We start from the raw sequence: 15,180 nt of genomic DNA, 5'->3' as shown, positions 1-15,180 counted from the left end.
ATAATCACAGATCCATGCAAGCAAACATGCGTGCATCACACGAAAACAATGCTCAGTTGCTCACTGGATAGACATTAAGACAAATCACACAATTTACAATCACAAAATTTTTTTTTTTTTAAATAAAGTTATATAAGCGCAGTTAATTTACATTTGACCGCAGTTAAAGTATTTACTCGTCTAAGATTCCTCAATCTGTTTATATTAACGAACTACGGTAAAAAAAAAAAAAAATGGGACAACACTCATATCAGCAACAATAATAGGCAATCTTATTTAATGATTCAGTAATGTTAAAATGAGCACAGTTCTTCTTTTATAGATCCGGGTGTCTGTCTTTCAGGTGCTTTGCGAAATTAGTGGTGTTAGCGCCTTTTGTTAGCACTGCTCTGTAGCAACTCTTACATATTGGCTTGCTTGTGTACTTCGGCTTTCCGTGTTCGTTTGTTTCATATCCGAAATATTTCCAGATAGCACTCCTGCTGCTGTGCTCTTTATCAAACAAAGCCGGTCGCTGGGTGCCGCGCTCTCCTTTCTATTCGCTTCACTTGAATGAGACGAGACAGGCACCGCGGTCACGTGTGGTGTTTGTAAACTCGCCTTTGTGTAGAAGTGAAATTGACAGCTCGGCTAGTATCGATACTTTGGGAAATTAATATTGGTATCGTTCGGATATTTCAGTGTCGATATTTATCGAAATATCGATATTTTTGACAACAGTATCTTGCAATGCAATCTCTTTATTGTGCAAAATGACTTTATTTCTTGTAATTGCAACTTTATATTTTGGAATTGCAATTTTATATCTCACAATGCAACTTTTTACTCTTAGAACTGCATCTTTTAAGGCGACTTTATTTCTTGTAGTTGTGACTTTCTCACAATGTGGCTTTATATCATCAAGTGTATTTCTTGTAATTGTGACTTTAAATCTTTCATTGCAACTTTGTTTCTCCTAATTGTGCATTGTGACTTTATTTCTTGTAGTTGCAACTTTAAATATCTCACAATGCAACCTTTTCAATTAACTGCGCATGGCGACTTTGTTTCTTGTAGTTGCAACATTTTATCTCACAATGCAACTTTGATTGTCCTAATTGCACGCGGTGACATTATTTCTAGTAGTTTCAACTTTTTTTATCTCACAATGTAACTTTGTTGCTTCGAATTGTGGATGGTGACTTTATTTCTTGTAGTTGCAACTTTTTATCTCACAATGCAACTTTGTTTCTCCTAATTGTGCATGGTGACTTTATTTCTTGTAGTTGCAACTTTAAATATCTCACAATGCAACCTTTTCAATTAACTGCGCATGGCGACTTTATTTCTTGTAGTTGCAACATTTTATCTCACAATGCAACTTTGATTGTCCTAATTGCACGCGGTGACATTATTTCTAGTAGTTGCAACTTTTTTTATCTCACAATGTAACTTTGTTGCTTCGAATTGTGCATGGTGACTTTATTTCTTGTAGTTGCAACTTTTTATCTCACAATGCAACTTTGTTTCTCCTAATTGTGCATGGTGACTTTATTTCTTGTAGTTGCAACTTTAAATATCTCACAATGCAACCTTTTCTCTTAACTGCGCATGGCGACTTTATTTCTTGTAGTTGCAACATTTTATCTCACAATGCAACTTTGATTGTCCTAATTGAACACAGTGAGTTTATTTCTTGTAGTTGCAACTTTTTATATCTCAGAATGCAACTTTGTTTCTCCTAATTGCACGCGGTGACATTATTTCTAGTAGTTGCAACTTTTTTTTATCTCACAATGTAACTTTGTTTCTCCGTATTGCACATAGTGACTTTATTTCTTGCAATTGCAACTTTATATCTTGTAATTGCAACTTTATCTCACAAAAAGTGACTATTTCTTATTTTTTACGACTTTTTATCTCACAGTTCATCTTCATATCTCAGTGCTACTGTCTTATTGCAAACTTCCTCAAAATTACTTCCACAAATGATTTGGGGAAAACAAGCTGCGCTGCTGGGCCATCTTTCATGTCTTTTTCTCTGTTTATCTTTCTCTTCTGTTTATTTTTCTGTCTCTATCCCTCCTTGTTAAACAGTGGATGTTTTTTTTTTCTTAGAGGGCTTGTTAAACACTTTCTAGGCACATATTCTAAGCCTAAGGGTGTCATGTATGTCCTCTGAGTGGAATAAAAATAAAGCCTATAAATAGGCCTCTTCTGTTTGACTCTCTTAGAAGAGGATTGCTACATGTCACAAAGAAATTGCCTCGCAAGCAGACCCTCGGTTTTTGTCAAATTGTGATTGTGTACAGTAATAACAAATGGAAATAAAAACATGAAACGCAAAATTTGAATCACAGTCATGCACATGCTCATCTTTCCGCTCTAGTGATTTGCAGTTTTATCATGTTTTCAGTTCCCATACAGAACGTGCCGCACCCACAGGCCTTTATCTCATCTTGTGTTTTGCTTGATGTGCCATGCATCAATAAAATGGGATTTCCTGCTTTGGCAAATGAAGATATTTCAATCTTTGATGTACTAGCCTGTCTCCATCATTCACACCTCTACCTAAAGTGAGGATCTGTCTCTTGAATTACCTTCATTTACAAAGGATTTGACACCTTGGACAATCATTAACAGTGAATCGGCAGCATCTGGTCTCCTTCAGGTACCTGTTTGATTTGAAGTGGTGCAGTTTAAAGCACTGTATCGTCTCCATTTAACTTTTATAGAGGTCCCTAAACAGCTTGTAACTTGGGCAAACAAGATGCTGAGAGGTACATTTTACCCAGCCAGCAGTGTATCTGCCGTTAGTGGTTTGTTTAGGCAGTGACGTGAGTCATAAAAAAACTAAAAACATGGATTCAGAGCAGAGCACAATACCAAACTACTTGTACTTCTGAAATCCCCATCTGCAGTTTTGCATGTGTTTCATATGATGCTTTATCTCATAGAAACCTTCTAATACTTCAGTCCAGACTAGACTTACAAAACCTGGGCATCAAGTGGTGCATTGTTACATTGTGGCTGCATGACGTGTCTCCGTTCATTGTTTCTTAATGACGCTGGCCAGCTCGTATTGTGACTGCAGGCAGAGACACAAGGCAGTAGTGGACAGCCATAAAGAGCATGGGTTCCTGCACCATCTGTCTGTGAGCACCAGCGTGGACGTTGGGACAATGGCTATGCTAATGTCGCAACACCTCCCTAGCTTTCCATTGATTTTTTTTTTTTCTTGGAAAAGCCTGAATTGGGGAAAACAGGTCAAATGCCAAAGCTGTGTAGCTGAACCTTTCCTTTTCTGTTTGTTTTTATTTAAATTCTTTGTCCACACCAGGGTATTTAAACTTAAAATTCTGTCATTAAGTTCTCATCCTCATGCAAGACCTTTGTTCATCTCTGAAACGGCAATGCAACTGGCATGTTCATGGCCCCACACCAGTGGTTCAACCGTAATTTTATGAAGCTACAAGGATTTATTTATGTTCTCTTTTTCAGTTTTTAATGTTTTATCTACATTCTTTAATCTTGCAGTATTTTGAAACAAAAGTAAAGCAGTTCAAAGTCATGCTTTTACCCTCCCTAGTACTTTTTAGACTGCTTATGAAGATCAGAGATGGTGGGAGGGGGTCTGTAAGCCTGTTAGTGTAATCCACTCAGAGACTCAGTACAACTGTAATCTGCCCTCCTCTTAATTTCAAGTGAAGTTCAATGCTGTGTAGTGCTGTATTGCAAACATGAGACTCGCATTTTCACATGTACCATGGCTGTAATTGTCTATGTCATGAACTTAGCCTTTATTTGCACTGTGAATATGTAAAAACAAAGTATTTTTAGTGGTGAAAATATTTGATTTAGATTTTTTACATTTTGTTTTTGTTTGGTGTTTTCAACTTTGTTGGAACAGTGGTTCTTTGTTGGAACAGGGTTCCCACGGGTCATGGAATTTCTGGAATATCATGGAATTTTAAGAGGTCTATTCCAGACATTGAAAGTCAGGGAAAATACCGGAAGTGGCCCATTCCACTTTTGATACTTTATTTGAACTAATTATTATTGCCTCATTGCTATTATATATGTACTTAAGTCATTTTAAAGGCTATTGTTAACTTAGGTCTATTTTATTATTACAAAAAAATTTTTTTGATAATTTTTCCGATTACTCGATTAATCGTCAGAATAATTGACAGATTACTCGATTACCAAAATAATCGATAGCGACAGCTTTAGTAAGCATAGATCTGTATGGAATAGATCATAGTTATGAAATGGTTCATCCAAAAAATGAAAATTACTTCATGATTTATTCACCCTCAAGCCATCCTAGGTGTATATGACTTTCTTTTTTGAGACAAATACAATCGCAGTTATATTAAAAGATGTTCTGACTCTTTCACTTTATAATGGAAGTGAATGGCTGTTGGGATTTTTAAATCCAATTAAGTGCATCCACCCATCATAAAAAGTACTCCACAAGGCTCTGAGAGGTTAATAAAGACGTTCTGAGGTGAATCGATGTGTTTGTGTAAGAAAAATATCCATATTTACAACTTAATTGTGTGGACAGAAAAGGAAAACCAGTCTACTCTTGGCTTATGTCAAAATCCTCCAAAATTTCTTTACGATTCCATTAATCAAAATGTAATTTTTCTATAAAGTATTTTTTGTGTTGTTTTGCACGTTTTTCTGTATATGATCTTGAGTCATGCCAGGAAAATGTACATTTCAAGAGTTTTGGCTACAAAATCACCACTTCAAAGACTGGGTGTTAAAAGTAGATGAAAGAAAATGAAAAAATAAATGTGAAGAAATAAGACTGAATGACGAACTTGATGACAAATGAAAAATCCTTTAGAGCATTTAACCCCTGAATGCATAAAAAACATAAATTAATTTCTGTAGAAATAGTACAGAAAAATATCAAAGTGCATTAACAGGTAAAAGCAAAAAAAACTTAGTTTTGTACTAAAAACAAGTTAATAAAGCTTGCAAATAAATAGATTTAAAATAATGCACTACAGCAAGCTGTTTTTCAGTTCATTATAGGTCATGGAAATTCAGCTTTTTAGTCAGGGAGTTTGACATTTGGCTCAGAGTGGGAACCCTGGTTTAAAGAGGGTATTTTCTCTTCCAACAGTGCCCCTGTATGCAAAGCAAGTCCCATAAAGAGATTATTCACAAAGTATTGCATTGAGTAAAACTCAAACCCCTAAACTATGAGCCAGAACCCATCATGCAACATCAGTGCCTGACATTACTGATGATGTGTCTGAATGCTAGCAAATCCCTGCTTCGTGTTCCAACATCTAGTAGAAAGCCTTCCTAGAACATTGAAAGCTGTTATGGCAGCGAAAGGAGGGATTAATGGTTTCTGACATTAAATGAAATGTGCAGCAAGACGCGAGAGCATCAGCGAGGTCAGGCACTAATGTTGGGTAATGGCCTGCTGCAGTTTACCTCAATAAGGTTTTAAGTCCATGCAGGTTTGTGCAGGCCAGGTTTCTACACCAGATTTGATACAGTGCTCTTAGTGTTGGAAAATCTGTAAGCATAAATGAATAAAATGAAAATTACTTCATGATTTATTGACCCTCAAGCCATCCTAGGTGTATATGACTTTCTTTTCTGAGACGAATACAATCACAGTTATATTAAAAGACGTTCTGGCTTTTCCAAGGTTTATAATGGAAGTGAATGGCTGTTGAGATTTTGAAATCCAATAAAGTGCATCCATCCATCATAAAAAGTACTCCACAAGGCTCTGATAGGTTAACAAAGGCCTTCTAAAGTAAATGCATTAATGCATCAATTTACTTCCGAAGGCCTTTATTATTCCCCGGAGCTGTGTGGAGCACTTTTTATGATGGGTGGATGCACTTTATTGGACTTAATCTCAACAGCCATTCACTGCCATTATAAAGCTTGGAAGATCCAGGTTTTTTTTTTACACAACTCCGATTGTATTTATCTGAAAGGGGAAAGTCATATACACCTAGGATGGCTTGAGGGTGAGCAAATCATGGAGTAATTTTTTATTTTTGAGTGAACTGTCCCTTTAAGAGTTTGAGTCCTACTATAAATTAGTTGTCTTTAAAACATGTGCACTGAAAGTGCAGAATATTAGATGATAAATTGAAATGTTAAACTGAGTCCAAAGGTTGTATGATGTATCATGAAGATTTATTTTCATAGAAGTGACTGGAATAGTCAAAATGTGTTAATTTCAAGGTGGTGTCCATATACTTTCGGCCATATGATACATATATAGGATTCTTATGTCAGTCAAGTGCTTTTAATGGCATCTGGGGCGCAGTTTGTTTGCTTTGGGTGAATATCTGTCATAAGTATCATCTCTCTAGATGAGCTATTTATAGCTCTCTGCGCAGAAGCTGATGCTGCCGAATGGGCAATATTTGTCATAACTCATGTCAGAAGAGTTATGTCAGAAGTGCAAAATCTACTTACATAACATCTTTACCACTCTGCGTGGCCCTCATCCTAATAGATTACAACTGAGATAAGGCCATTCAGAAGCCTTCATCATATAAATGGATGTTTTTGTGTCGTCTGGCATACACCTTTCAAAGTAAAAGCTTTTTTTAATATTATATAAAAGTGTTACTTTAATACCAATTGGTGCAGCTCTGGATATATGATTTCTCTGGATGTTTTGAGTTTCTCAACCACAAAGTTACTGTTGCAAGCAGATGGGCCGATATGCATATCTGGGGTCTCAAAATGTCAAAAAAGTTGTGCAATTGAATCTGCTCGACCTTCACTGTGTTTGTGTATGTGTAAGACTGAAAGAGACCATGAAACAGTCATGTTGACTTTGTTTATTGAAAAAGTTCCAGCTCATCGGTGACCTGTGTCCTCAGATAAGACTTATCAAACACCATGTGACTGATTTCAGCTAAATGTGATTCATATGCTTCTTCAGCTCAGATTTGTATCTGTAGTTTTAAATATGAAGACTCATTTGTTTTTATTTTGTAACATTTAAACTATGGTATTTTATCGTAATTATCAATAAATAATACAATGCAATCAGCAGTGAAGGAGAACTCATTTCGCTATATGCGTGAGTGGCAAAAAAGTTATTTTTTTTACCCGCTTTATAAGCCTTAAATGGTTAAAGAGCATCATATGGGTTTTCAAAAAATGTTTTTTGAAGTTTGTAACGTAGCTATCCTTCAATATAAACAGTATACAATAAGTTGTTAAACAAAAAAGTGCGTTATACATATTGTCTCTTAAAAGAAAGTCATATTATCAAATCTTCTGCCTGTTATCAATGGGTAATATTCAACAATCTGAAAATGGAGCCTCATTTGAGATCCCTATAACTCTGGGACTGAATGATGTAGGGACTTGAAAATGAAGATTCCAAAAGACATGTTTATGAAAAACTAGAATCACATTGTGATATCTTGAGTTATAGGCACGCAAACTTTGGAGAAAGAATATTCATGGCTCTTAGACAGGTATGTTCAATGCAGTTGTCTTGACAGAAAGACACAAGATACATCTCTAGTTTTAGCATTATTTGTTCTTCAGACATTCCTCTCTAAAAAAAGAAGTAGTATCATCTGTATGCAAAGTGACCCACATTTGATTTTTGACCACTGAAAATGTCTACATTTGAACGATTTACTCTTGGAGCCACATTGAAATTTCAATATCTCTGGAACCGAGTCTCATAGGACCTTAAAAATGAAGATTTCAAATGGAAAGATGGTTAAGACCCAATGTTTAAAAGAGCATTAAGATATCTTTAATACTTCTTGAGTTATAGGCATGCAAACTTTGGAAAAAGAATATTTATGGCACTCAGACGGGTATGTTCAATGCAGTTGCCTTGACAGAAAGACATGAGATACATCTATAGTTTTAACATTATTTGTTCATTAGACATTCCTCTTTAAAAGAAAAGAAGTCTTATATTTTTGCAGACTGACCCACATTTGGTTTTTGACCACTGAAGCTGTTTACATTTTAATTATTTACTCTTGGAGCCATATTGAAATTCCAATATCTCTGGAACCGAATCTCATAGGAACTTAAAAATGGAGATTCCAAAAGGAAGGTTTGTTAAGACCCAATGTTTAAAAGGGCATTAAGATATCTTTATTACTTCTTGAGTTACAGGCATGTAAACTTTGAAAAAAAAAAAACTTAAAGTGCTGTTTCTCCATTTTTGAATGGTCACCATTGGCACATAATGCAACAAAGATTGCTGAAGTCAACAGATTTTACCAATATAACTTTCAATCTCTGTGTAAAAATAACATTATGATGCTGCCATCTTTCTAAAATCATTTTTACCCCCCTGCAACTTGACTCTGAATCTCAGATGAAAATTGTCATTTTTGACCTCCCTCTAAAAAATAATAGGCTACTCAGTAAATATTCATCCATGAAATTTAATATTTTGGATTTCATCACTATACATGTGTATCTGGAACTGAATCTCATAGGGCATTAAAAATAAAGATGCCAAGATGCCAAAAGGAAATAAGATATCTTTAATACTACTTGAGTTATATCATGCAAACTTTGTAGAAAAGCTTAAAGTGCTGTTTCCCCATTTTTGAATGGTCACCATTGGCACTTAATGCAACAAAGATTGCTGAAGTCAACAGATTTTATTAATATAACTACCAATGTCTGTGTAAAAATAACATTATGATGCTGCCATCTTTCTGAAGTCAGTTTTACCCCCCCTGCAACTTGACTCTGAATCTCAGGTGAAAATGACACAAAGCTTTAAAAATGTAGTATCCAAGACTGTAAGTATGCAGTACCATTTTTGTTTCTAAATCATCTGCGACTAGGCACGAAAAAACAGACTGATATGATTTTAGTCAGACTTTGAAATTGAACTTTTCAAGTGGATGTAAACACAGATTGTTTCAATCTCTGTAAACTTTGACCTGAAAGTCTGCAACAGGCTGATATGAGTTACCACATTATCTAGACAGCCTTGAGTGATTTGTCATGGCCTGAAAAAGTGCTTTTGTTGTGTTGTTTGTGTGCGTATTTGAACGATTGAGGTTAACCATGGCATGTTCTTTTCTTAATAAAACACTGGAACGGTCTTATTAAATCTGTTAAATAGAGATGAAAGACTTGTTCCATAACTTCCACTTGCATTCAAAGTAAGTCATATCAAGCCGCTTGTCCCGTGAAATTTCAATACCAAACCGTATAAGTGAATGGTTTTCTTGCTTATCTCTATGGTGCAGTAAGATAAAACATGGAGGTTTTGACGGGCCGGGACTTGTTGTGGATTACAGCTTTAGTAAATGTGTTATGAGGCTGACAGTGGAGCTGCCGAAACTCTGCGAGAAGGAAAAGCACCCCAATGTTTCATGCTCACAATGTGCCCGCTCAGCACTTGAAAAAACACACACACATACATAGCTAGAGCTCAGTTACGTAAGGCTGTTGAGGATGGACAAAGGCTCTGCGGGAGACATTGTGTGCCGTCCCTTGCTTTTTCTCTGTCTTCCATCAGCACTTTTAAAATGAATGGTGCTCAGAGCGAAGCTAGTGGTTTTGATCTTTGAAGCTCAATATCACAAATCCAATAGTGTCTTCCACTGCTGCCAAAAAAAAAATCTGCTTTTATGGACACTTGCAAAAAAAAAAAATGACTGCAGTGCTATCAGATTTTTTTGATTGTAATATGTACTGAAGAAATTAATAATTAGCGTATTGGCAGTAGACACAAGTAGCCAACTTGTATTTGACATTCACCATCTTTGCAAATGAGGCAGGTGCTGGATTTAACAGGGCGCTGAGGTAGTTATGATCTAAGGTGAGTTGAAAGAGTGCTTGATTCACGTTCAGGCAGCAGTGTCGTTTGTTCATCACACACAGGCTGAGTCATCCTGTAAATACCGTTCATAACACTGCAGACACAGCAGTCGCTTCGTGTGTGGGTGAATCTCAAGACCAGCACGTCTGGCTTTTTTCTTTTTTCTCTAAAATAAAATAAACATATTCTTAGAACCATTTATTTAATTAATTAATTATTTATTGAAATTATATTTATTGATTGACGTGAAGTATAATGCTGTTCAGATGTTGTATGGTTTTTTTTGGGATGCTTTTTAAAAAAAAAGTTACAAATGTTTTAGTAGTACAACATTCTTTATTTTATTTTATTTTTATTTTAGTTATGCTAATTTTAATTTAATTTTATTTCATTTGGTTTTATTTTAATTACTTTTTTATTGTTTTTTTGTTTCTTTGTTTTTTAAAAATTCATTTTTCTTTTGTTTTATTTATTTTATGATTGTTTTATTTTAATTTAATTTTTTAAATTTTATTGCTTTTTTTCATGATAATTTTATTATTTTAATTTAGTTTTTTAATTGTTTATTTTATATATGATTGTTTTATTTTTATTTAATTTGTGTTATTTATTTTATTCATTATATTATCTTTATTTTGTTTATTTTTTCATTGTATTGTTTTTTATTTATTTTAAAGTTTATTTTTTATTTTAATTTAGCTTCATTTAGTTTATTTAGGATTGTTTTATTTTAACTAAATTTAATTTGTAAAATTTATTTTATTTATGATTTTATTTTATTACTATTATTTTTTAAATTGTGTTTAGTTTCTTTGTTTTTCTATTTATGATTATTTTATTTTAATTCTGATTCATTTTATTTATGATTGTTTTATTTTATTGTGCTTTATTTTATTTACATATTTTATTTTAATTTTGTATTTTTTATTGTTGTTGTTTTATTTTATTGTAATTTTAATTTTAACTTTTTTGTTTTTATTTATTATATATATATTTAATTCAAGTTAATTAAAATTTAATTTATTTTTATTTTATTTTATGGTAAGAGGGGAGAAAGGGTACTTACTACTTGTCCTAAATACAGTTTCATATTATTTATGTAATATTTTATTTATATTTATGTATTTATTTATTTATTGTTATTATTATCCTTTTATTTGTAGACCCAAACATGTTTTTGACAGGGTTTGGGATATTAAAATGTTTAAGAAATAGATGAAACACTCATTCGGTTTTGACGATCCAAACTATATGAGGCCAAATCGAAGATGACTTGCCAGCGAGGCACTGAAGGCTGTGGTTGAATATGTGTATTTGTGTGTGTGTGTAGGTTGCACATGTACATATTTCTTAACCACCTCGTTGCATTCCTCTAACACCCACCATTAAGATATTCTTCAAGCACTTGCTGGTCATGCACAACGTGATGTCTCCATCCCCGCAGAGATTACGGCCTACAGTCAAGCTGTGCCAAAGCAGAGGCTGTGAAACATGTCTCACTTCACCTCCATCACCGCTCAGCCTGCAAAATAACACACACGCTGTCTGTGTCTGTAAAGCCATTGCACTTTGGATTCAGTCACGCATCCATTTTGTTTGCTTCTTCATTTCTGTGTTTGGTTTGACATTTTTGCTTTTTGTTTGTCTGTTTGTGTGTTTGCCATCTCAGCTTTGTACCAATGGCTAGAGGCCGATCGTCAGGGCAGGGACCCAGAGGCCGTGGCAGCAGGTAAACCTCATCAATAACCTCCTCACCACTAAGCTTCCCTAAGTTTTATTTCCCATCCTTTGTTTCTTTGGCCCTGATTACACCTGGTATTACGATCCATCTCGAATGATTCGATTGCTGTTTACACCTGGTATTAATATGTTACCCAAATGTCTACTTGTATACAGACTTTGAAGGGTCTCTAATATTGTGAGTAAATAGATTGCCAACTGCATCAGAGCATGAATGCATCATGGATTAAAAACATCAATAACTCACTATTTCTCTCAAATATTAAACCAATTACAAAATCTTAAAATTAATATCCACATTTCGTACTGTACATTTTAAAATTTGAATTCACTTGTACTATTAGTATAGGTATTATTTAAAGATTAGAATTGTAATATTATAAAATATTTCATATAATTTCATTGATTGATGAAATGTATAAATGAATATTGAAGAATATTAATACCCGAAATGTTATTTTTAACAATTTTAATATTTTACCATTTTAAAATTATATAATGTAAATTATTGAATAAATTGTATTTTATTTTTTTAATCATCTGAAGCAGCATAATTCTAAAAAACATCAATAACTCACTATTTCTCTCAAATATTAAACTAATCACAATTAAATCTCAAAATTAATATCCAATTTCCAAGTTTCAATATTATAAAATATTTAACATCATTATATTGTAATATTTACCAATTAAATGATACATAATAATTGAATATTACAGAAGTTTAATATTAAAATGTTATTTTAAAAAAATTATATAATGGTAAATTATTGAATAAATCATTTAGAATTAATATAAGAGTTCATATTTAAATTTAGGTTAAATATTAGAGAATTTTAATATTGAAATGTTTTTTTTTGTTTGTTTTTGTTTTTTACAAATTTAAAAATTATACAATGGTAAATTGATTAAATATAATTTTATTTTTTAATCATTTAGAATTAATATTTTAAACAAGCTAATATTTGAATTTTAATAGTTAAATGTTGTTTTTTAAAACGTATTTCTTTTAAATTTTATAGTTATATAATGTTCATTTATAGAAAAAATATTTTTTATTTTTTAATCATTTAAATATAAATATAAAATAAAATATAATTGTAATATTGGTTGATTAAATGTGTAAAGAAATAAAGAAATTTATAATAATAAAAAGAATTTTAATATTTAAATGTTTATGAATATTTTTGAATTTTAAAATTATACAATGGTAAATAATTGAATAGATCATTTAGAATAAATTTGTTAGAAAAGAATTTGGTAACACTTTACAATAAGGTTCATTAGTTAGCATTAGTTAATCACATTCGTTTACATGAACTAATAATGAACTGCACTTATACGGCATTTATTAATCTTTGTTAATGATAATTTCAACATTTACTAATACATTATTAACATTAATGCAGTGTGAGCTAACATGAACAAACAATGAACAACTGTATTTCCGTTAACTAATGTTAATAAAGGTTAGTAAATACAGTAACAAATGTATTGCTCATGGTTAGTTCACATTAGTTAATACATTAACTAATGTTTAACTAATGAATCTTATTGTAAAGTGTTACCAAGAATTTGAATATTAAAATGTTATTTTGTACAATTTTAATATTTTTTTATTTATTGTTTATAAATAATTTAGAATAAATATATAAAATAATAAATATAATTTTATTGTAATATTTCTTGATTAAATGTATAAATAAATTAAGAAATAATAAATATAGAATTTTAATATAGAAATTTTTTTTTATATTTTTTTAATTTTAAAATGATATAATGGTAGGTTATTGCATAAATAATAGTATTTTATTTTTTTATGTGAGTTAATATGTGAATTTTAATATTTAAATATAAAATTTTATTATTGAAATGTTATTTACAATTTTTTTAGATTTTAGAATTATATTATGCTGAATTATTTAATAAATAGTAGATTTTTTTTTTTTTTATAATTTTGAATAAATATATTATGGGTTAATACTTGAACTTTATTTGTTTAGTTATAATAGAATTTTGATGTTATATTTAATATTATTTTAATATTTATCAGTCAAATGTGTTAATAGTTAAAAGCTGCATCTAACCATTTTCCTTGCTATCCCGTCTGCATCCAACTAGAGTAATATTTATACTTATATAATATATACAAATTTAATGTGGTAATGTGTTTTTGACTGTCACTTCACTTGATTGGACATATTAAAAACACATTAATGTGAATTGCAACCCATTATGCTTCTGTAACTTGATGTCTTCTGTAAATGGGCTGTTCGGTTAGGAAAAATGTCCGGGACTTTATTATATCCATCAAGGATTGATTAAACATTGCTATACATATTAAAATGAACCAAGACTGAATACCAAGCATAAACGGGGTCATTGTTGTCATTTAGCTTTCAGTCCTTACTACTTCCTCCCCCTTTTCCTCTCGTTGTCTCTCGGTTTGCGATATGCATCATAGTTAAATGTGGGTCATTTGCCTCAGCTTGTTATTTTAACTCAGTTCCTGTTCTCTCGCAACACTGACTGTCTCTTATTCCCTCCCTGCCTTGTTTTTCTGCCGTTCTCCTGCTGTTCCTGCTATCGCTTCATGGGTTGTTCATATCGGTCTCTCTCTTTCTCACGTGTATGCCTGCGGCCTCAGACTCTGTTATAAAGGGCTTTGGTAGATTTCTCCTCCTCCCTGTCCTTTCCTGTTAGTTAATGCCCAGGGCTGTCGCACACACTCTCTCCTGCCAAATCACCGCTAGTTCACCCCACAGCACAGACTCACGCCGTAAATTATCTTCATACATGACAAAACATGAGATAGGTTCTTAATTAGAATTAGATTCGAAGTGCCTGAGTGCTGTTTTCATCTCATCAAGATACTTGTAACATTAGTATCATCAGTTAGTTGTCTTGTTTATCTTTTCATGCTTAGCTGCGTGCTCTATCTTGTTTGCTTTCGATTTAAATCTCTTCTTTTTACCTCTCATCAGATCCAAATCCTGCATGACACACTGTCTGCTCCTGTAATCTGCGCCGTTCATGGCGCTTTTCCAATCTATGTTCCCGCTTGTGTTTTGCTGTCAAAGCTACGCTGTTTTCATCTAACACTGCGGGCTGCATGTGTCGGCCTGTTTGAGACACACTAACCTCATCTGAGCCAGAAAAGCAACTGTGTTTCATGAAACTGTTGCGCACGTAATGGTGAAAGCGACACAGTGCCTCCCTGTTGTTTTTAGACCATCATTGTGTAATTTTCATGATTTGAACTTTCATATTTTCCCTAAACAAATGCAGTTATTGATGCGTTTAAAATTTTTTGTATACTTTATAGTGCTGTCAAATCGATTAATTGCGATTTAATCATGATTAAACGCATCGAAATAAACTACTCGTGCAATATTACACTCATAGACGTGAGATATGGCTGTATATTGGCACTGCTCTTATTCGGCCATAGGTAATCACGGTGTGCCGATATACAGCCGTATCTCACATCTATGAGTGTGATATTGCGTTTATACAACAGTTTGATGACATGAGTGTGTAAATGCATAAGAAACAACAGCGGAGTGTTTTTAAAAACCCTCTTTTGTGCAGAACTGCTTCCTTTTGCCGCTGATTAAAATCTGAGTTTGACAGTTGAA

At 32.8% G+C, this 15,180-nt stretch overlaps 1 protein-coding gene across 6 annotated transcripts in view; it reads left to right on the top strand.

Moving 5' to 3' along the window:
• Positions 1–15,180, top strand: part of dennd5b (DENN/MADD domain containing 5B) — a 56,498-nt gene that overhangs the window by 6,710 nt on the left and 34,608 nt on the right. For 4 of the 6 annotated variants that reach the window (XM_073838783.1, XM_073838782.1, XM_073838780.1 and 1 more), the window contains exon 2: positions 11,472–11,531. The exons of the other annotated variants lie outside the window; for them this stretch is intronic. In XM_073838783.1, coding sequence (XP_073694884.1) covers positions 11,472–11,531 — 60 coding nt within the window. The remainder of the gene's footprint in view (positions 1–11,471; positions 11,532–15,180) is intronic. 6 annotated transcript variants of the gene reach the window in all.

Source organism: Garra rufa, chromosome 4, assembly GCF_049309525.1.
Source record: "Garra rufa chromosome 4, GarRuf1.0, whole genome shotgun sequence".
In the NCBI taxonomy this organism is placed as follows: Eukaryota; Metazoa; Chordata; class Actinopteri; order Cypriniformes; family Cyprinidae; genus Garra; species Garra rufa.
This window is presented reverse-complemented; position numbering and strand designations above follow the sequence as displayed.